At 44.0% G+C, this 24074-nt stretch overlaps 1 protein-coding gene across 2 annotated transcripts in view; it reads left to right on the top strand.

Moving 5' to 3' along the window:
* LOC138296661 (UDP-glucuronosyltransferase 2A2-like) overlaps positions 1-24074 on the top strand; it is a 426472-nt gene that overhangs the window by 209066 nt on the left and 193332 nt on the right. The window contains exon 5 of one of the 2 annotated variants that reach the window (XM_069236020.1): positions 4255-4270. The exons of the other annotated variant lie outside the window; for it this stretch is intronic. Within the exon in view, the coding sequence (XP_069092121.1) occupies positions 4255-4270 (16 nt within the window). The remainder of the gene's footprint in view (positions 1-4254; positions 4271-24074) is intronic. 2 annotated transcript variants of the gene reach the window in all.

Genomic DNA, 24074 nt, shown 5'->3' with positions numbered 1-24074 from the left:
CAGTGGCATCCTCAGAAAAGGAGATCTGTTCTGAATATGGAAGATATTTGCGGCTGTGCAGAACCCCCAAAGGTATCAATAAAGCAAAGAGTCCAGGAAAGCTCTGCCTGCCTACATTAGCCTTTTCCAACTCCTTGATCATTGTGATCTTAACAACTGGCAGTTGCAAAGTGGATGGCACTAAATCTATTGCAATCCCTACTATGTCAATGTTCTCTTGGGTTCCAAGTTCAACTTGTCAAGATTTATCACAAAACTGAGAATCAACAGCAAGATCATCACCATTGTCATCTGGGACAGAAGCTGCTCCTTTTCCCAGGCTATAAAGATCATATTGTCTGGGTATATCATCAGTCTGAGGTGCCAGAATCAACGACAGCCAGAAAAGAAGAGCCCTGAATTCAAAAGTCTAGTCCGGATAAACAAACTGTAGGAAATGGAAGCGTACTTCGAAAATCAGGACTATCAGGCATATGCTCTTCTGTGTGTGACTCTTTGTGACACACACATATGTTTGTGTGTTAGATGCTCGCGTTCTAACATTGGATAAGGGCACAGGAATGAGGCAGATGAGTCCAGCACTAATGTTTCTACAATGAAGGTGTTGGGTCTCTGTGGCACTCTGGGTGCAATTCTTTAGCCTAGGAATGATTGGTATGATATTTAACAGATGAATAGAGACACAGCCTGTGAGTGCTGAATTTCATGTAGTACAACCTTCATAGACAGCTGTGTGGAAACCAATGGAAGTCCTGCAGACAGACACCATCATAACATGGAACAAAGGGAGAGCATCAACCGCATCAGGCAACACACTCAGATTTCAGACAAGCTTCTGAAAACAGGCTGCATGTCCCCGGAGCATGGCTTGAAAGAGCTGGACCCTCAAAGGTCTTGAAATGAGCTAATGGAGGTTCTCAGCACGGAGGACAGTTCACCTCCGCCTTCTAATTAGGTCACAGAGCCAGCAGGCTTGTTTCCTCCACCCCAGAGCCAATTACTGAATAATACCGTAGGGCAACAAAATTGGCTTGTGTTGCAGTTTTTGACCATTCCTCTGCATTGGGGCTCCAAGACTAGCTGAGGGAACAAATGGAATGATATGGTTTCAGGTCAAAGAGCCACCCAGGTCTTGCGCTGCACTTAACATTTTGGAGGTGAACCTGAATTTGTGGATGGAGCCATCCGCATTCACAAATATTCTTCAGTGGGTGCAGCCCAGTCCCACTGTAACTGGGTATCTCAAAATGATTAGCGTCTCATTCTCCCATATCCCATTATACTTGCAAAAAATGTACATTCACTTCAGACGAGGTTCGATCAGAGATGGTTGCTTGCCAGTGCTTAACAAATGACATGATGGACTGGTAAAAGGGACACAGTTGTCACTGATGAGATCAAATAGCATAACCATAGCTACAGTTTTTGTTAAAAGCTGCTTCTTGCAGGCCACCTGTTGGAACTTGTTACAGCTGGTCCTGTAAAAATAAAAACTCCTCTCTGTACCATTTTAGAGTTGTGGATCCAAAGCAGACATGCTATTGTTAACGCGTCCCTTTATATCTAATTTATATACTCTGGGACTCATTTTAGGCCAATGAATCTTTCGATCCTGATTGAAGACACCTTAGGACGAGATAGCTAATCAACATGTCAATCAATATGTCAATAATGTCATCAATATTTATTATAACAAGGCAATTCACTTTAGTCAAAGACATTTAATAAGACTCAGGACCCCACCATGACCTTTCAGCCATGAATAACCACACCAATTTAGTATGTTTTGTGATATTTATTCCCTATTGATTACAATTCTACTAGCAAGTTTATTAATCTCAAAACCAAGAAGCACATTAGCATAGTCACAATATGGCAACTCTGATAAGACTTCATCAAAGCAAGAATCACAAATATTAGAACATAACACGGCGTCAACATAGATCAATCTCGGCAGAGTAACGTTAGCGCATTGTTCAACAAAGTATAGATTCAGTCACTTGTCTATTTGCGTCTGATCAGTGAACCCATTAACTAACCTCGAATTAGCATTGGCATGTTGGGCTTCATGCAAAACAATTTAGCAACATCAATTTGGAAAAAACCTCTAACTATGGTCTCTGTCAAAAGAAGCAGTTGGTACCTAGAAAGGAAAAGCAAACAGACAATCACAATTTCATTGTCATATAGTTACCCTCCGTATTGGGTCAGCATACAGATTCTGTCTTCGTCCTCAGGACATCAGTCACTTCCCTCATAAGGAGGTAAAGTATAAATGGGCAATATAAGGGCAAGGTCGGTTTTAAGAACCAAACAGCAAGGTCTCTATGCAGAGTGACAAAGTGTCTGGGTCATAGCAAATCGCATCAGCATCTCCCCTCTTCTAGTCTCCTCGTTCTCCAGTCTAAACTTCTTCCTCGTGTCATAGGCTTTTATTTTTCGTTGTACATTCCCCTAAAATGTTATTGGTTGGGGTCAGTACCCCAATATCTCCAACCAATAGTTTTCCAATTACCTCATCAAATTTGTCACCCCATAACAGTTCTCACGTAGTTTATTGGTCCTTATGATTGACGTCTTCAGTCCGGTATGATTTCATCCTCTCGTGGTCCTTTGCACAGCTTCAGTCAGTGGCTCCATTGTCTGTACCGGTTCAGGCGACCTTGTACCTGGGATTAGTCTACACTGTTGCACTAAGCTAAAGTGTTTCTTCAAGCAAGTCGAATTTCATGAGAACGGATCTACTACAGCTACATTCAGCTTCTAGCTTTGGAAAAACAAGAGGTCATGTCCTTCAGCAAGTCAGCACACTGCACGTTAGAAAAACACATTTAATATGAAAGTCAGGCAGCTAGGCCTCGACTCATGCTAACTAAGGCCTAATGATTTATTAGCAAAACTTTAGCATATAACCTTTAATTATTAGTGTAAATCTTTTAATTATTAGTGTAAAACTATATCTTAACATAATATTTCAGCATTATTAGTCATTTTCATTAGTCCCTGCATATATTGGTGGCCACTCCCCGTGGGCACATTTCAAGCACCCGTTTTAGCAAAATACATTAATACATTTTCTATGCAGCATTATTATGTATTAGTTCATAAACATTTCAAGTTAATATTGATTATATAAGCCACGCTCTCTCAGTCCCTCCTCTGATGACACTTGTCATCAAACAAAACCTTTCCCTTTAAAACCTTTCTTTTTCTTCAAAGTACGCATTTCAATTTCTTCCCCCATGTGATTTTTCCCAAATTTCTTTGAACATTTTCTCCTTTTCTTCTTTTCTTTTATTTCGTTTTACCAAATTTCTTTTGATTCTTATATTAATTTTGCATGATAACCATAGTCCCAATAGGCAAATTAGAACAATCAGTATGCCCACATTTATTTTTGCAAATACCCCATTCCAGATACTACTAAACCAGCTCCCTACTTTGGTAATTCCTTTCCCAACCTTTTCCCACACTCCAGGTTCTTTCAGCTCTTTCAAATCTGCACTGTCTCTTGTTAAGTTAGTAAGCATACCTCTAATCTCATTACTATCATCAGAAATGAACGCACAACAATGGCGCTCATTAAGCATCTTACAGACTCCGCCACTCTTTGCTAAAAGAATGTCAAAAGCAAGCCAGTTTTGAAGAGTCATAGCCCTCTCCGCAGCAAGTTCAGTATTCATCAGGAGTATAGCCCCTGTGAAGTTTGTCAGCATGTTATCCACAATAGTAGACAACTTTTGAATCTTTATGGAGTTTAAGATAACCCCTACTGAAGGAATTATGGCTCCAAATATGTCACCTACGACAGCAGCCGCTGTCTCTCTCTTTTGTCTAGTATGATGTAATTCAGACATTTTAGGAATTTGATTTAAGTCATCAATCTGGTAGATCTTTGGGAAAACTATTCCCAAATAACATGTCCCATACCATCCCTTAGGAAGACGGTAATAAGCATTAAGTCCACATATATAATAGATCCCAGGGATTGCTGGATCCTGCCCATTTAACATGAACGTCCACTTACTCTGAAACAAAAACACATGCCTGCACTCACTCATTCCCACAAACAAAGTATCATGCTCAGATTTTGGCCTATATATGCAAAGCCTACCTACATGCAGTGCATTTATAGCCAATCTACCCTGTGTCTTTATTGTGGTGTAAGCATAATCATTTGCAAACATGTGTTTTTCTAATCCCTTTTCTAGCCTTTCTTTCAGTGCTTTGCATCTATCATCAGTGTGATCTAAGAAGCTTTTCTCTACAGGTGTTAGTAAGCAAGTTAAATTATTGTGGTGTGCATTAACTGTTCCAAATGTCAGTGTCGGCTCAAAGAAACCCCTAACTAATTTTATGCTGTGTTCTTTAGCTAATTTGTTTAGAAACTCAATCACAGGCACAAAAGAAAACACCACATCTAGATTAGAATAGAAGTATTGCACATGTTCTTGATTATAAAATCTTGTTAATAGCAAACTACAGCTTATCCCATAGGTTAGTGGCAGACTATGATAAGTAACCCCTTCTTGTACTGACGAAGGAATCTTTGTGCACACATAGCAATTTCTCACATCCATTGTGTCAACATACTCATTCAGCAAGCGATAGAAGACATTAGTAGATAGTTCCCCCTTTGAGTTAGTTCCCTCATGTACGTTTTTAGGGGCATATTTATACTCCGTCTGCGCCGATTGTGCGTAAAAACAATTGACGCACAATCAGCGCAAACGTTGCCCCGTATTTAAACTTTGACGCCCGCGGACGACAAAATTCTGCTGTGTGCGTCATTTTTTGGATGCATCAACCCGCCTTGCATTAATTATATGCAAGGTTGGCGTTCCTGTCCAAAAAATGGCTTAAACGGACGTGCGTCGTATTTATGCTTTCGGGCAAAAATGTCGCATTGCCGGGAGGCGGAGCCAGAAAATGACGCACAGCCCGATTTGCATCAAGATTTAATCCCTGGGTCAGGGCAGGGGTTAAAATGGGGCAAACACACCTGTATTTAATCAGAACAAACAGCAGAGCAGCAGAGCAGCAGAGCAGCAACAGGGAGCCATGGAGGTGATTCTAATCCAGCGTGCACGCAGACGCAGAGCCCAGCAGCAACAACAGCAGCTACAACAACACCAGCAGGGACCCCAAAGGCAGCGCAGAAGGCAGGAGAGGATATTCCGCCCAAGAACAACCCTTCAGGGTCTCAGGGAACACAACATAATACAGAGGTACCGGTTGAATTGGCAGGCCATTCAGCAGCTGCTGCGAAACATTGAACAGCAGTTGGCCCCCACTTTTGTGACACCCCGCACCATCCCAACAGAAAAAAAGCTGCTTGCCGTACTTCACATGCTGGCAAGTGGCTCTTTCCAAACAACTGGTGCCCTGGTTGGCGGAATATCACAACCATCATTCTCCGCCTTTTCGCCCAAAGTACTGGACTCCATCATTCGACTGACACCCTGCCACATCTGCTTCCCTAACACACTGCAGAAGCAGCAGGAAACTAAACAGGGGTGCTACGCAATCAGTGGCTTCCCACACGTCCTTGGTGCAATCGACTGCACACATGTACGCCTTGTGCCACCTGCTGCAACTGAACACCTCTACCGCAACAGGAAGCACACACATTCCATCTACGTGCAGGCCATTGTCGATCACTAGGGATTGATCACCAACATCGTGGCTAAATATCCTGGGAGTGTACATGACTCATTCATCTTCCGTCACTGCACCATCAATGAACACTTCCAGGATGGACGGTATGGCAATGGACTACTTGTTGGTAAGTACAAAAACCTACATATATATACACTGCACAGCAACCCTCTAGGACACACAACACATACACTACAACAGCAACATGTCAACAGGAACGCACTGAGGTCGTGACTTCACTAACCATGTTTCTTAAGTCACCATTGAACCTGTCACACATTGGAATTTACTGTACAGCCTAATGTGAAGACGTCAATGAGTGTGGTTGCCGAAATGTCACCTTGCAAATTGTAAGTGTCCCAATGACCTTTACATTAATACATTGCATAAGTCTAAAGGTATGGGATGTCCAGGGTACTTTGATATGAACGTGTTAACAACACTTACAATTTTAACTGTGCATGGAACTATCATCTCACCCCCAAGGAAGACACACGGACACCTGTATCACAAGTCACAATGCTAGGGAGGGCACACTGTACTGCAAATCCCAAAACATACTGCTGACAAACGGTTAGCAGGCAAACACTCGTTCAGCCAAGGAAACAACACAATGCAGATGGTATAGCCTACAAGCATAGGATGTCACATTAGTACACAAAAGAGTCACAGACAACACAAGACAACTACTGCCATGAAAGGTCTTTTCAATAGTGCCAGCTACATCAACATGATCCCATTCATTTTCTCTTGCAGCTGATCAGGGGTATGGCATCCAGCCATGGATTATGACACCATTTGGCAACCCGAGTACAGCTGCAGAGCGTGCATACAACGAGGCCAATAGGAGGACACGCAGCATTGTCGAGCGGACCTTCGGCATCCGCAAGTCAAGGTTCCGCTGCCTCGACATCACTGGTGGTAGCCTCCTATATTCCCCCGAGATGGTCTGTAGGATCATCCTCACATGTGCAATATTGCACAACATTTGCATCAGAAGAAACATTCCCCTCCTGGAACCAGAGCCACACATGCCTGAAGAGGAGGAAGAGGAGGATGCTGGCCTGCAACAGGAGGGGGAACTACAGAACACAGCTGCTGGTATACGCAGGCGGCAACAGATTGTGAATAATTTCTTCTGAATATGATCAGCTTCACCATTTTAGTTAACAAATTTAAATAAACACCTATTATAATCACCATATCATGGTCTGGCTATTCCTTTTTACACACCTTCATCTCTACTTATCAGAATAAGAGTGTTGCCTCATGGAGCATTGCTGAGATACTGAGTAGGACACGGAACATCCCAGAGCTTATGTGATGCCTTACATACAATGGTCACATACACACACACTCTTAATGACATATATCCTGTACATATCTCCTTTGAAGGCCAATAGCAGAGGACCACAACTATTTCACACATACATGTTGAAAGCAAGGTCCAACGCAGCATATGGCACACAACTATAACACCATCACTCAATAAGGGGAAAACAAGCCTCATACATGAGGCAGTCCATGTTTTTTGGCATCACTAACAGGAATGTCTGACAAGACCCTTGACAGCAGTTAGTCCAACTGCATCCAATATTTGCAAGGAATATCTGTGACTAGAGTTCCATAGAAGCAGAACATAGACAGCACAATTGCCACACATATGACATGCATTGCGCACATGACATTCCATGCACATGTCAGCCTATTTCCTAACTCCTGACACACCCATGCACCTGGTCACAACCCACCTGTCGGAAGAGGTCCCTGGAATACTAAGATGTGTACCCTGATAATACCTCCTCTACACACACAGACCAACATTAGCAAACCAATGTGCTACACCCTTTCCTAAGGTATGCCATTGTCATATAACATCTGACTGCATGGACGTCAGGTCAATTTATAAACTGTCTTCTAGTTTCAAAGCCCTGTTAGCACATGTAGATTGCTTCCTCTTGTGAAAATGTCTGTTGGCCCTTAGAATGCAAGTCTCACCTACAGGACTGGTGAGAAATAGTTGCAGCCCACACCTGTGATCACCTCCATGCACACCACCCATTGCAAAAAGCACTGCCCCTTATGATGCCTGGAACAGCATAGGAGTTGCCATTATGGCAAATACACCGTCAACCATTGATACTAATTAAGCCGTGTAACACAGCCCTTGGGTTCATTTGTCTCCTTCAAAAACACAGGACATACACAGATTGACATGTCAACTGTCTAGTTTGTCCTCCAAACAGTCTCAGTCAGACCACTGATTATGTAACTTGTCCAGTAGCTGGCTCCTGAATCACATTGCATTCTGTCAACCTGACTGGCAACTGTCTGTGCGTCACACTAAAGAATCCCTGTGTCTACATATGTACCACACTTGCGTTAGCAAACCTGCCATTCATCAGGGGGCATTGGGCATGGGCTTCTCCCATGCATACACAAATACATTGTATAGCATCATCTGCCTTTTAACTGTACCATTTGAGTTACTTCCTCTTGGAAATGCAAAATTCATGGCCCATCCCTTGTCTGGGTTGCATATATGCATGAATGACAAAGTGTGACAGTGTCCCAGGGTCATAGGCAGGGATTGGGTACGGGGCTTTCAGCACAACCAGCAATCTCTGATAATGTACATGAATAATACACAAATGTCAGAACCATGACAGTTCACACACAGCATCACAGTGCACACAACATAGTGATTGGCCGTGTGTGGTGAATAGCTGCGAGAATAAACAGCACAGAGGCTATGATGTTCCCAGATGCAGTGGGAAGTGCAGAGGCCAACCTGTGTACAAATGTTGTAATGACACCTGCCGGAACATGACAATTGAGACATTATCTCACTCAGCACACCAAGGTTGCCCTATTGACTGTCTCATTACATGTCTTTAGTGACAGGGTGGGACCATCTACATGTTGGTTCACATGTCCACATCTACTTTACTCACATTGATCAACAAAGGATACTCAGTAGTTACAGGAATAGCTGCCACTGACTCATGATGAGTCCTGGTCTGATCTGTGACAAATTACACCCCACAAATCTACAGGATCATCATTGGACCACACACATGAACAAGACACCTGTGTGCAATTGATCACTGGAAATATGTGGACATGTGCTGTCTTGTATGCTGGTCCACCACAGCCACTTGATAGTTGGGCGTTACTTCTATGGCCTCAACTGTGGTGTCATCATACATATGAGATTGACCCTTGTCTGTCTGTGCAAACAACATGGTACCCACTTCCTCAATGCATGTGTATGACTCACTGTGGGATTCATCAACTAGTGCCTAGTAAGCTCTTACCAATACTCTAGGACATAGGATGTAGAAAATGTGGACCATTGACATGAACATGCGTCTGCCATCCATCTGGTGCATGCTATGTCACATGTGGTGTCTATGTGACCCTAAAACTTGGAAGTATACTTTACGGGTGTTGTTACATGTATGACTAACACATGCCCTTACTCATTCAAATTTTGACTTGCATCGTAGGGTTGGACACATGGACGTCACATTCATACAACCAAATGTACAATAATGCTTCATGTGATATACACACACACTTGGTCAACCAACAAATTAGTTGTCAAAGCACACACTCTGAGCCAAAGGCAATTAGGTATTGTACCTATGTGCGTCACATTGCTATCCTCCCCTTATGGCAAACATGCACAATTTGTGCCATACATATACAGGGAGTGCAGAATTATTAGGCAAATGAGTATTTTGACCACATCATCCTCTTTATGCATGTTGTCTTACTCCAAGCTGTATAGGCTCGAAAGCCTACTACCAATTAAGCATATTAGGTGATGTGCATCTCTGTAATGAGAAGGGGTGTGGTCTAATGACATCAACACCCTATATCAGGTGTGCATAATTATTAGGCAACTTCCTTTCCTTTGGCAAAATGGGTCAAAAGAAGGACTTGACAGGCTCCGAAAAGTCAAAAATAGTGAGATATCTTGCAGAGGGATGCAGCACTCTTAAAATTGCAAAGCTTCTGAAGCGTGATCATCGAACAATCAAGCGTTTCATTCAAAATAGTCAACAGGGTCGCAAGAAGCGTGTGGAAAAACCAAGGCGCAAAATAACTGCCCATGAACTGAGAAAAGTCAAGCGTGCAGCTGCCACGATGCCACTTGCCACCAGTTTGGCCATATTTCAGAGCTGCAACATCACTGGAGTGCCCAAAAGCACAAGGTGTGCAATACTCAGAGACATGGCCAAGGTAAGAAAGGCTGAAAGACGACCACCACTGAACAAGACACACAAGCTGAAACGTCAAGACTGGGCCAATAAATATCTCAAGACTGATTTTTCTAAGGTTTTATGGACTGATGAAATGAGAGTGAGTCTTGATGGGCCAGATGGATGGGCCCGTGGCTGGATTGGTAAAGGGCAGAGAGCTCCAGTCCCACTCAGACGCCAGCAAGGTGGAGGTGGAGTACTGGTTTGGGCTGGTATCATCAAAGATGAGCTTGTGGGGCCTTTTCGGGTTGAGGATGGAGTCAAGCTCAACTCCCAGTCCTACTGCCAGTTCCTGGAAGACACCTTCTTCAAGCAGTGGTACAGGAAGAAGTCTGCATCCTTCAAGAAAAACATGATTTTCATGCAGGACAATGCTCCATCACACGCGTCCAAGTACTCCACAGCGTGGCTGGCAAGAAAGGGTATAAAAGAAGGAAATCTAATGACATGGCCTCCTTGTTCACCTGATCTGAACCCCATTGAGAACCTGTGGTCCATCATCAAATGTGAGATTTACAAGGAGGGAAAACAGTACACCTCTCTGAACAGTGTCTGGGAGGCTGTGGTTGCTGCTGCACGCAATGTTGATGGTGAACAGATCAAAACACTGACAGAATCCATGGATGGCAGGCTTTTGAGTGTCCTTGCAAAGAAAGGTGGCTATATTGGTCACTGATTTGTTTTTGTTTTGTTTTTGAATGTCAGAAATGTATATTTGTGAATGTTGAGATGTTATATTGGTTTCACTGGTAATAATAAATAATTGAAATGGGTATATATTTTTTTTTGGTTAAGTTGCCTAATAATTATGCACAGTAATAGTCACCTGCACACACAGATATCCCCCTAACATAGCTAAAACTAAAAACAAACTAAAAACTACTTCCAAAAATATTCAGCTTTGATATTAATGAGTTTTTTGGGTTCATTGAGAACATGGTTGTTGTTCAATAATAAAAGTAATCCTCAAAAATAAAACTTGCCTAATAATTCTGCACTCCCTGTATGTAGGCCACACTTATGACCATCTATGACGTCAGCCAACTGTAAACATACTGTGAAGGGTGTAGTGGATGATGTTCTGCTGCAGTATGATGTCACACGTGAACATACACCATCAACACCATACAATCTCTGATGTGTTCCAAATGTAAAATAACCAAAAAAGAAGTAAAAATGCCCCAAACCAGTTAATGCACTGTAATTTTGATGTCCCTAGCGGTGTGCGTCATTTTTTGTTTACCAAAACTGTATTTGCGTCATTATTTTGACGCACAGGAGTGAAATTTAGCCCGCATCCAGATATTTGTACAGTCCATGTATCATTATGTGGATGCGGGTTAATATTCACGCCTGTGCGTCAAAAAAAATGACGCAAATACAGTTTTGTGCAACAAAAAATGACGCATAACGCGAAAAAGGCGGGTCTTTTCATACAGGAAGTGATGTAATAGGATATCCTGTTTACAGATCATGTACAGTGGGTGTACTTTCACTTTCACTTTGCAGTCTATGATCCTTCTAGACTGTGTGGCTGAGTAGAGAGTGTTGTCCAGAGATTTTGTGCTGTATTTGTCCTGTGTGCTATCTGTAAAGTGAAATAAATATTGTTTGTGTATACTGTAGTACTGTGTTTTGTCTACATTTGTCAATTTATCTTGTGTATTTCTTGTTTGTGGGAGTCTGTTGTGGGTAGTGTTAGTTTGGGGATAGTTGGGCTCTTTTAGTGTTTAGGTTTACTTTTTTTCTGTCTTTTTACCCCTACTTTCACCCATTTCCCCTTTCTATTTCTTTTACCCCTATTCCTTCTCTTCAATTATAAGTATGTCTGGTAGGCCACATCTTGGCAGGATGGGGGAAGAGGAGTTGGGGGGCTTCATCTGGCTGGTGACACATTTCTTGCCACTCATGATCCAGGCAGGGGGCAGGGTCATCCAGGAGTACCCGACAGAGGCACGCAGAATCAAGTGGGGAAAGGTGCTGCATCACCTGCAGCGTGTGTATGCCAGCCAGAGGAGTGACCACCAGCTGAAGCACCGGTGGGCTGACCTCATCACCAGGGAGCAGGATCTCTTGGACCACCTGGGAATCATGATTGGTGGCACTGTTGGTGAGTACGACTATTGTTATTGTGCACGATTAAATGCTCTGTAGTGACATCAGGGGATTATTGCAATGTCTGCCAGCTAACTTGCTGACTGTGTGTAATGCTGGGGAAATATAAGGGGATCATTGATGCACTATGGCAAGGATTACAATTGCTAGCTGTCAGGTAGCACATGCTCAGCAAACTGACAGATAACTTTACCATGAAGGAAATTTGTGCGGCCTTTTTGTCAGCACAACTAACAAAATATTAGCCAATCATGTCTATATAGGGTATTATTGACATAGAAGTACAGATGTACCAACATTTAGGCCAACAATGTTGACGCAATTGCTAGACTGACTTTAGAATCACTACATGATGCTGAAAATTAGTGCTGCCTTCACGTCAAATGATAATAGCAAAGTGGCTCAAACATTGGTCTCATGTTAGTCTGGTGAGTGTGGAAGGAAAGCGTTCACAGAAGTACTATGAATGTTTGGGATTATTGTGTTTCTTGATCTTTTTGGATACATGTCAGTTTCTGATTTGAAAAGGTGTAAGGTGCCCTCAGCAAACATCTCAAGATGTTTGTTGGAATCGGTTGAGCCACAATCCAAATATGGATGGCAGTCCAAGTGTATGCACATGGCTTCACATCTCCATGGTTGGTGCAAATCACCATAGCTGGGCCACATCAATTGACTATACTGTAACAACAGGATGGCTTACAGGAGTCCCTTCCCCTCCCTCTGTACATTGGGCCTATGTGCAATAAATGTGTCATGGCCACAAGGCATGTTTGACTGGTAATGCAGTCCTCAAGTAACCAGGCGTTGGATGTTTCTCTTGAATGCACATGATGAGACGATTACACTCCATATTTTTTAGTGCTCACCAATTATGGGGCAAGTTTGCAACCACATGATAGTTAGGGCCAATGTCTGTGTGCAGATATGTGTGTAACTGTCACAGGAGACCCATGCTATGTACAAGTTGGCCGTGAAATATCAGATGCAGTACCATCATGTCTGAATGTCTGCCATGTCCTTATTCAGCCTACACATTGTAAATGATTCTGAAATTGTTGCACTGTGCACAGATTTTGAGCACATTTCTTCCTTCCATACCTTACAGGTGGACCGGCACCCTACACTGTGGGAGAGGTGGCGACATTTGAGGACCCCAACCACTCCAGTAAGTGTTGATATGTCTGTTATGTGTTGTGTTTGCTGGTTATGGACTCGTGTGAGTTGGACGCATAGCAAGGTGTGATGCGTTGGGCAAGTTTTTCACTTGTTCCATGAGTGGGAATGCAGTTCTCACATGTTTTGAGTTAGCCAATGCGTATCCAATGGTATCATGTAGGGATTGTAGGACATCCCTGTAGGCCCCACTGTGAGTACAGGGGATAGTCATGTGTCTGACACTTGTATCACCAAGAGTCGCAATGGAAGCCAGCCCCTATTTAGTCAGCCTGTCAGACCCACATTCTCTAAGATTGGTGGAGCTAATAGCTTCCCAATAGACATCTGCTTCACTATTTACCTACGTAAGTTTGAAACAGTAGGTAGAACCTCCTAGCAGCATGTACTTCCACACGTAGTGCATCAAGTCTGTGGAACCTGAGTGTAATGGCATAGGTGTGCATGCAATTCATTATCATGGGTGTTCTAGCAACTCTGTGTCTGATGTAAGTCAGGCCTCACTGGAAGTATATGTTGTGTACTAAGTTCTGCATTTCCTGACATCTCTGACCCTATGAGTGCTCTAGGGTTTGCTGACTCCAAATTGTAGATAGACCTTACCTGTGGTGTGTCTGTAGAGACAAACATGTGTGGAGTTGCCTATACACTCCTCGGTGTACATGTTGTTGGCAAATTATAGTTGTGTATCCACCGCCCCCCCTCAAACATGGCCATGGGTTTGTGAATGGGGTACCTAGTATTGATGCTACCAGTATGTTACACATACCTGTGAATAAGTGACGGTTTGGTTGCATAGTAGTATACACACTCAGGTTTGGCACTTGGTACCATACTGGAAAGTGCAGTTACAACTTGCAGACCATGTGGCTTTAGTTTTGCTTTCCGTACACTGACATTTGTAGCCCAGCTCTTGGTGGAGGATATGCAGCATGATTCTTAGATGTTAACTGTCAGAACTCAGATTGCAAGTCAAGGCCAGTTGTTACCCATCTTGTGGGTTATGGATGTGCTTTGTGTGATGTCACCTTTGTTGTCTGGCCTGCCATATACTTCCTCAGGGACATTCGATGCTCTGTATCGTGATATGAGCTGTTACAAGTACAGTAGAAGTAATGTCTGATTAACTTGCTGTGCCGTTTCACACAATGCAGTTACTAATGTGGCATATCTGCATTTGTCTTCACAGCAGCTAACATGACTCCAGACCAGGTCCGTGAATTTCAGCATCGGGCCATGCGATACCAGCACATCCTGCTGGTGGAGTCGGGGTTCCGGAGGATGGCCCGACGATATCGCCATGAACGTGCCTCCGGGGCATGGCGAGCCTTCCCACAGGGTGGGCCTACTTTGCCCACCACAGCCACCACAGAAACAACCACCAATCAGAGCCAGGTGGCCCCACCCACAGCTGCCTCTGTTGATTCAACATCTGCTGGACTTCCTGGCCCCAGCATTGCCACCGGTGCAGGACAGCCCACACAGACCTCCTCCACCGGTACCCAGACTGCCACTGCTCCAGCTGTTGCCACTGCTCCCTGCAGCCTTCAATAGACTTGAACACAAGATGGACAAAGTGCTGCGCAAGGTGAGCCACCTGAGCCGGGACGTGCGGCACATTAAACGGCGGGTCAAGGATATAAAGAGGACACTCCGGAGGGCCAACCTCTAGACAGTTGAATAGATGGACATGATACCCTCCCCTCCCTCCTCCTTCCTTGTTCTTATAGTTAGTGGGCTTAGGGGGCTTAGTGTTAGGTTAGTATAGGCTGTTAGTTTAGTCAGTGTTAGTGGGTGGGGGGTAGGGGGTCCTGCTTGTTTCTTTTTTGACTTATTACATGTGTGGGTGGGTGGCTGGGGGCTATGTTGGGGTTCTTGTGTGTAAAAAAAAAAAAAGCAAAAAAATTAAAACAACAAATTACCCAAAAAATATATATTTGTTTAGGATAGTATAGTATGTGTTTAGGTTAGTATGTGTTGTACTCAATGTGTCCCGTCTCATAAGGGGGGCGGGGGGTAGATGTTTAGAACGTTTTGTTACATGTGATAAGTAAGTGTAGCTTAGGTTAGTTAGGGACAGTTGTGGGTAATGAGTAGTCAGGGTAGATTAGGGTAGGTAAGATTTTTCCTTCAGTTTCCTCTTCTATGGTTAGCTTTTAATAAATATTTGGTTACCCCTTAATAGTATGTGTTGAATGGTACTTGATCGTGGGTTTGGATTCAGTGTACATCTCTTTTGTACTATAACATCTGTGTCCAATGCCACAAACAAATCCCAACTGAGCTGTACGATTGGCAGCTAACCCAGAGCTACCTTGCAAAGTGTCTACCCTTTGTTGCAACCACCAGTCACAGTTAATATGGATCCCAATGTGTTTCTGTTGATAAGTGTGTTTTCAAAGTCACTAACAGTGCTTCCAGACTTGAAACAGTTTTAGGGCTGGCTGCAGTGTGATAATCATGCACACCCTTATAAGATGAGCTCTCATTGGAAATCTTGTATTCATGTCTTCATGACCCTCATACATCATTTGTGACACAGTTCGGCATGATTACCTATTTGTATGTTAACTCAGACACCTTCATTTGTGCAGTTTTTTTTTGTATTTACTTAGATTAGTGTGGCATGTTTATTGTGTTATTTCTGCATGTTGACATCATTTAGCGGGCACTATTTGATGACTTACTTATCCCCTGAGGAAGCATCCTTCTGTCCTACACAGCATGGTGGTGTATGGTTTCTCACTTCATCAGATTATTCCCTCAGGATGGGCAGAGTATGATGCAATCATGGTCACTGTGCAGATTTCTCTAACTACATAATATCTGGACAGTTGAATTGACAAGCTACGTTATTTGACAGTAGGCACATTTCAGTTATCTACTGCACAGTTGATATGTCACATTACCCAGAGACAGATTTATTGTGTAAGTGCTATTTATTGAAACGTGCTGTAGTGCTATATGTACATTATCCATGATTGTGAGTCCATTATAGTGATATCTTCCATTGTGATCCAACACAAGGGTTTTCCAAAATGCTTTTGTCATGCTGGGGTTGCTGTTTCAGACAGTGCAGAGGGACAGACCTAGCCAATGAGTAGGAGAGAGACAATCACTGGGCTGGGTGACAAGATATACAGTGGTTAGCAGAACAGTGCTTGAGTACAGTTGTTGTAAGACTGTCATGTTTCAAAACGCAGGACTTTGGTAATAGTTGGCCATGTGGCAGGGACTAGTGCTTCCGGGTACTTTTCCTTGTGAATGTGATCTGTTCCATGTCTTCTTCTGATGTGTGTGTTGCCTGCTTTGTCCTTGTTGTTGTTGGTTGTGTAGGGGCAACACACACCTCAGTGTTAGAAGACGTGGAGTCAGACATCCCGGTCGCTGCTCCCTGTGAAGGTCTTAAGGGCAGTACTGCTGCAAAGAGGGCCTGCTGGTTCTTGAGAATAGCAGCCACATCACGATGGTAGGCAGCCAGGTCGGCCCTGAGGGGTTCAATGTTGAATTCGTGCACGCGTTGACAGGATTGCTGTTGTAGGTGTTGGGTCAACTGTATCACAGCTGTACTGATTTCCTTCTGGGTTTTCTGCAGTTCCTGCAAGATAGATGTTAGGGCTTGCATAGCTGCTGCCTGATCTGCAGATGACATCATGCACAAACGCATCCCCTCAAGGCTGGCTGCCATATTTTGCATCCCCACCCGCACCTCCTTGGCCAGCTCCCGCTGTCCTCCAACTACAGTTCTCTCAAAGCTGGTGCCAGTGTCGTCCGAGTCCTCAGCTGTATTGGAGCTGGCAGGTCTTACAATTGGGGTGGTGGGTGGTTCCTCTGCGATGGCTGCTTGTTCTGTGCTCCTCCTTGTGACAGAAGGTGGGGTCTGGAGGGTTTCAAGGACCTTTTGGATAGTTCCTGGGGAATGTTTATCGGCTCTTCATCCATGTCATCAGGGAAATCTGGGACAGGCATATCGGCAGGAGATCCATCTTCCTCTGCAATGAAACAGGGTAAAATTAGTGTGTCTGTGTTGTGACAATTTTGATGTGACGTGCCTGCCTTTTGATGAATTCACTTTGTGATCTTGTTTTGTGTTAATATCTGCAGTCCTTCAGATGGGCATTGTTTCAGGCCTATGGCCTACCTGTGTGTCACATGTATGTTATTGAGTTATCAGACTTGTCAGCCTCATCGCCTCTAGGTGTTGGTTTATGCCAAATAGAGAATTGCCACCTTCTTGTCCTACTCGACCCTCCGTGTACATCCATTGTCATGGTGAGACCTTTCACTGGTTGTGGGTGTTCTGATGGCCCTGGCAGCACACTTAACAATCTGGACCTGCCCCAATCCCTGATCATTCACATCGACTTAAATGTAATTGACATCTGGCATATCCTATGCATGGCAATGTTATGAACTGATGTGGATGTTGACATTGTTAATGTGTCTTGCTGATGTTGGGTAATGTGTGTTACATTGGATTGCCCTGATAGTCGTATCAGTGTCCTATTTCGTCCTCTGACTGTGCAGGTGTATTTCAGTTACCAGTTACATGTATCCCCTCCTCAATGTTGTTGTCTGAGCAGTATGACATTTGGGATGTTGCCTTGTTACCCAGGCACAGGATGGACCCTGACATATGCAGCATGGGTGTGTCCTAAGTGCTGTGTCGCTCCTATTGTTGTTTACTTTGGCTGATGGTTGTGACAACTATGGGCATTGACATTTGAGTGTACTGGGGCCTTTGTCTTGTTTCAGGGGATTGTTGCAGATGTCATCCTCACCCCCTAATTTAGGTGTGTATGATCCATGGGGAGGTTACTGCCATTGGCTACTTGAACTTCACACAGATCAGAGGTGGTAGTGGCAACTGTTGTCGCATTACATTGCAGTTGTCGGTTTGGCTAGAGGATTGCTAATAGGGCGCTAGTTAATGTAGGAGGTATGTTGGCTGACGAGAGCCAGGATGTAAGTTTGACGTAGTGGCCTTCCCTCCTGTCGTGGCTTTCCCTTTGCTCCATCGTTGGCATGACAGCATGCCCCCATGGGACTGTTGTTGGTGTAGTGTAATGGTGTGCCCCAGCTTCTGTCTGTGCAGGCCATGCCCCAATGCCATGCCTCTTTACCCATGCCACTCCATGTATATGTTGACTTCCATGCATTTTGTGGTCGGTATCCCTCCCCGCTTGCAGTTAACATTAGTGCTTTTTAATTCCCCATGCGACTTACCCTGCATGTGCGTTGTCTCCTGGTAGTCTGCGCTGTCCTGTCCTTGAATCCCTGTGACGATCTCCTCAGGGATGACGGCTGCGACCATCTCCTCCATGTGGTCCAGGGCCTCCTGGTGTGCTGGACTCCCACCTCCAGTCTGCAGTGCTGCCTTCCTGTTCCTGGCCATCTTTTCCTTGGTCCTGCGTTTGCAGTCATGCCAGTGTTTCTTGCACTCAATGACAGTTCTGTGTACTTCAGCCACACTGTTAATCTTGTCGACAATTTGTTGCCATATAGCCTCTCTCCTACAGATTGTCAACTTTGATGTGATGTTCCGTCACCTCTTTAACCAGGATTTCCTACTCCTCTGCACTGAAGCAACACTTTCTTTTCTTCTTAAAAGTGTCCTGGTTCTTGTGTGGGTCCTCCTGGCTGGTTCCTGGTCTGCTGTCATCTTCCTGGGGTCTGTAGTGGCATCTGGGATCCATTTTGGCTCTCCTCTGGTGAAATGGCTGTGTTCGCTGGGGTTTTTGACGCTATTGCGTCCAAAGAAACGGCGCATATCCGGTTTGTGGTGTCGTAAATTGACCCACAGTCATTTCCGCCGCGTTAACGTCGTTTTCCTTTACGACTTGACGCCACGGTGTGCGTAAAAAATAATGACTCCCACCTGTTGTTTGCGCCACCGTGCGTCAAAGTATAAATATGACGCCTGCACGGCGCACCAAAATGGCATTAGCCGGCAGTAATATTTTTGACGCAAAACTGCGCCGGCGCAGTTTTGCGTCAAAAAGTATAAATATGGCCCTTAGTATCCCGCTCAAACTTTTCCCACAGTGTTAGTGTAGCAGTTTCAGGAGTTGAAGCATTGTTAGTCACTTTCTTATCCACCAATGGCATTCCCACAATCACACTTATAATTATTATTGCACACATAATTACCACACCAACAACCAAACATGAACAAGTCCTACACTTACTACTATTATCCCTAGTGTAACTCATGATCTGTATAGAATCAGAAGGCAGTTTTATACAAAGCAAACAATCAACTTGAGGATGATATAAAAACTTTTTTTTTCAATGCAAAGTCTCTCTTTTTCAGCAAGTATTTACAGCGTTTCACTCACTCCAGGACCCTTTTGTCAAATCAGGTTTTAGCAGCTTGTCATAATCGGTTTTTCAGAGTCAGTTGAGGTTATTAGTGTCGCATCCGGTAATTTATCAGTCTCTTTTCTCAGCTTTTCAGCTTTATTCAATTTCAATTTCAATTTTTAACACAGTCTCTTTTTAATGTTGAATTCAGGTGCCGTAGTATTGACCTGGAACCTCTCTATCAAAACAAAACGCCAAGAATTCTTGTTGCCATTCAGCTGATGTTGCATATGCCTATTCAGGACCTGCGTACCTTCTGTTTGCGACTCCTTTTCTTTTCAGTTTGCGGTCACCCTGTAGCTCTCCTTCACTGAGATCTTCTTTCCTGGTTGTATTAACTTCTTCCTCTATTGTGTCATTAGGGATCACTTTCTCCCCTGCAGCTTGTGTCTCCGGCCAGTTATCTCCTTTAAATGTTTTCTTTTTTCTTGGCCTTTCAGGACGTTGAACAGCACCCTCCTCTTGTGCTATGGTGTTTTCTCTTGATGGACCTGCAAGCGGCTCAGGAGGAGTCAGAACACCTTGACCTCCCTCTGCCTCACTTCCTTTGCCTTCAGGGTCTGTTATGGGCTCAACTTCAAACCTGCATCCATCTGCTTCTGGGAGAACCTCTCTCTGTGTCGGTTCCCCTGCTGCCTCGACTGAGATAGGCTCACTGTCACCTCTCTGGAACTCATTTACTGTTTGAGTGACTAAGCCGTCCTCAGCAGACTCTCCTTCAGTCTCAGTTCCCCTTTGATTTCTCTCCAGCCCTGAGACTTCCTTATCTGCAGCTGTTGTTTTGGACAATTCAAGTTCCTCATCAGTTGGGCACGTCACCTTCTTTGTTTGACTGGCATGTATCCAATTTGGAAGACCTGCACATTTCACAGCTGTGGTAGTTATCAGTATTACTTGATATGGCCCCTTCCAACGTGGCTCCAAACACAACTTCCTCACGTGTCTCTTGACAACAACCCAGTCACTGGCTCTCAGGGTGTGAGCTGGATCACTTGTCGGTGGCAATGTGGTAGCCTCCACCTGGTGAGAGAAAGAGCGGGCCACGTCAGCCAGACCCTTGCAGTAGTCCAACACCATATCATCCGTGATATTTACAAGAGCATTTGCAGGCACTGCAGGCAATCTCATAGCTCGACCCATAAGAATTTCGTGAGGAGACAGTCCTGTTTTCTTGTCAGGCGTGTTTCTTATTGACATCAGCACTAAGGGCAATGCATCTGGCCATTTCAAATTGGTAGCAGCTCACATTTTTGCCATTCTCGACTTCAAGGTACCATTCATTTGTTCCACTAGTCCTGATGCTTCAGGGCGATAGGTACAGTGCAACGTCTGTTCAATGTTCAATGCAGCACACAAGAGCTTAATCACCTCTTTGTCGAAGTGTCTGCCCCTATCTGATTCTAAAGAGATCGGAAACCCGAAACGTGGTATTAATTCCCTAAGCAGCAGTTTCGCTACTGTGAGGCTGTCATTTCTACGTGTAGGGTAAGCTTCAATCCAGTGACTGAAAACACACACAATCACCAACACATATCTCAAGCCTCCACACACACACCAGGCATCTCAATAAAGTCCATCTGCATCCTGCTAAACGGACCTCCAGCTCTCCCTATGTGGCTCAAATTCACCACAGTTCCTTTCCCCGCATTCATCTGCTGACAGATGATGCATCTGTGACAGATAACTTCTGCAGCTTGTCTGAATTTCGGATTGAACCAATCAATTTTGAATAAGCTGATCATTGCGTCTCTCACAACATGTGCTTGACCATGGTAAAACCTTGCAAACTGTAACAGAAGACTGTTTGGCAAAACCATTTTCCCCTCCTCTGAGACCCACAAGTCATCGGACCTCTCTACACATTGCATTCTCTGCCAGGAGCGTTTCTCCTCTTTACTGGCACGTCCCTGCAAGGATTTTAACTCATCTAAAGTGTCAACTACTCTTAATGCATATGTTGCGCATGTTTCATTTTCAGTTTCAGGTAACAATTCCCACTGGTCTCGAAACGATATACAGTTCAATGCACAAAACCTTGCAACTTGATCTGCATATCCATTTCCCATTGACACAAAGTTTTGTGACTTAGCATGGGCATTGCCTTTCACCACGGCAATTTCAAGAGGTAACTGAATCGCGTGTAACAAGTCCTTAATTTTCTCGCCATTTTTCACTGGTGAACCGGAAGAGATCATGAAATCCCTCTGTGACCATAATTGACCAAAATCATGTACAATTCCAAATCCGTATCTGCTGTCAGTATAGATAGTAACTTTCAGGTTTTCAGCTGCGTGGCATGCCCTAGTAAGAGCAATTAATCCTGCCACTTGTGCGGAGTATACTCTTTCGAGCCAGGAAGCTTCTAAGATACCTGTGATTGTACACACAGCATATCCAGCTCTCAGTACCCCTACCGCGTCTCTCAGGCATGAACCATCAACAAGCATAATGTAATCATTTTCCTCTAATTGAGTATCTTTAATGTCAGGTCTTGGTTTGGTGCACAGATCTGTTACTTCAAGACAATCATGTTCGACTTCCTCAGCATCATCAATGTTCACATTTTCAATAGGAAGCAAAGTTGCCGGGTTCAATACAGTACATCGTTTCAGGGAAACATTAGGTGACCCCAGTATAATTGTCTTGTATCTTGTAAGCCTCGCATTTGTTATATGCTGGGTCTTGGTTCGGCTCAACAGAATTTCAACTGAGTGAGGGATCATTACTGTTAGGGGATGTCCCATCACTATACCTTCACACTGAGTGAGGCTTTGACCAACTGCTGCAACTGCGCGCAAACAACCTGGTAAGGCTGCTGCGACTGGGTCCAAAGTAGCTGAAAAATATGCTACTGGGCGGTTTGCACCTCCATGGACCTGTGTCAGGACAGACAAAGAACAAGCATCACATTCATGACAAGACAGTACAAAAGGCTTTGTGTAATCAGGCATACCTAAAGCTGGTGCCCTGCACATACTTTCCCTCAGTTCCATGAATGCCTTCATATCATTCTCAGACATAGTGATAGCACCCGGGCCATCCTGAATTTCCTTAACCGTCAACCTCACTAAAGGTTTAGAGATAATCGAGAAGTTGGGGATCCACTGACGACAGTAGCCCAACATTCCCAGAAACATCCTGACATCTCTCTTTGTTGTCGGGGGATTCATCTGCAGTATGGCTGTCACTCTTTCTTTGGATATTCTTCTAGACCCCTTTTCAATTAGGTGACCCAAATACTTCACCTCTTTCTGACAGTAATGCAGTTTCTTTTGGGACACTTTGGCCCATATTTAAACTTTTTTAGCGCCGCATTTGCGTCGTTTTTTGACGCAAAAACGGCACAAACTTACAAAATACAATGGTATTTTGCAAGTTTGCGCCGTTTTTGCATTAAAAAATGACGCAAATGTGGCGCTAAGAAAGTATAAATATGGGCCTTTATGTACATTCTTTCCCAAATGATTCAGTAAGGCAATTGTGTTGTACCTGCAGTCATCTTTTGTTCTGGACGCAATTAACAAATCATCAATGTACTGTACTAGGGTGAAACTGAAAGCTAATTCTAATGACTCCAAATCCTTCTTCAATATCTGATTGAAGATGGAAGGTGACTCAGAAAACCCTTTAGGAATTCTGCACCAACTATAAACCTTATCCAGGAATTTGAAACTGAAGAGAAATTGGCTGTCCTCATGAAGAGGCACCGAAAAGAATGCTTGAGACAGATCCACAACTGTGAACCGTTCTGCATCGCACGGAACCCGAAACATAATCACTGCTGGATTTGGCACTATGGGGCAACACTTTACCACAATCTCATTTATTTTCCTCAGGTCTTGAACAATTCGAACTTTCCCACAAGGCTTTTTCAGACCCATTATTGGTGAATTACACGGGCTGCTCAATACGTCTTTCAGAACACCTTGCTTCACAAAGTCCGCAATTATCTGCGTCACTTGCATAAGGCCATCTTGTGCCATGTGGTACTGCGGTACCTGGGGAAACACTGCATTTGGCTTTACCTCTACTTTGACCGGTTCTACTCCTTTTATTAGCCCCACTTCTTTTCCTTACAGGTCCCACACCTTTTCTGTCACTGTTCCCTGCAAATCAGCTGGTAAGTCGTTCACTGTAAGCATTGGGAATAAGGTTATCAAAGGGTATTCCTCATTTGCTATTTCAGTCTCTAGCTCAGAGATCTGAACATCGTCCCCTTCATCATTACTGTTTGTCTGCACCTCAATCCCTTCATTGGAACGGGAAATTGAGCACCTCGTCTTGCACAGTAAGTTTCTTCCCAGTAGGGATAGGGGACTCGAATCACAGACCACAAATTTATGTAATCACTGGAAGTTACCAATCTCAACTTGGACTGGATCTGTAATCGGGTTTGTCAAGAACTGATTTGCTACTCCTACCACCCTTATAGTACGCCCCGAAAGTGGCAATTTCGGAACCTCTGCACTTCTGACTGTAGAGCGTGTAGCCTCT

Source organism: Pleurodeles waltl, chromosome 1_2, assembly GCF_031143425.1.
Source record: "Pleurodeles waltl isolate 20211129_DDA chromosome 1_2, aPleWal1.hap1.20221129, whole genome shotgun sequence".
Taxonomy (NCBI): Eukaryota; Metazoa; Chordata; class Amphibia; order Caudata; family Salamandridae; genus Pleurodeles; species Pleurodeles waltl.
Note: the sequence above shows the minus strand (reverse complement) of the source record. Positions and strands in the feature narration are given on the sequence as shown.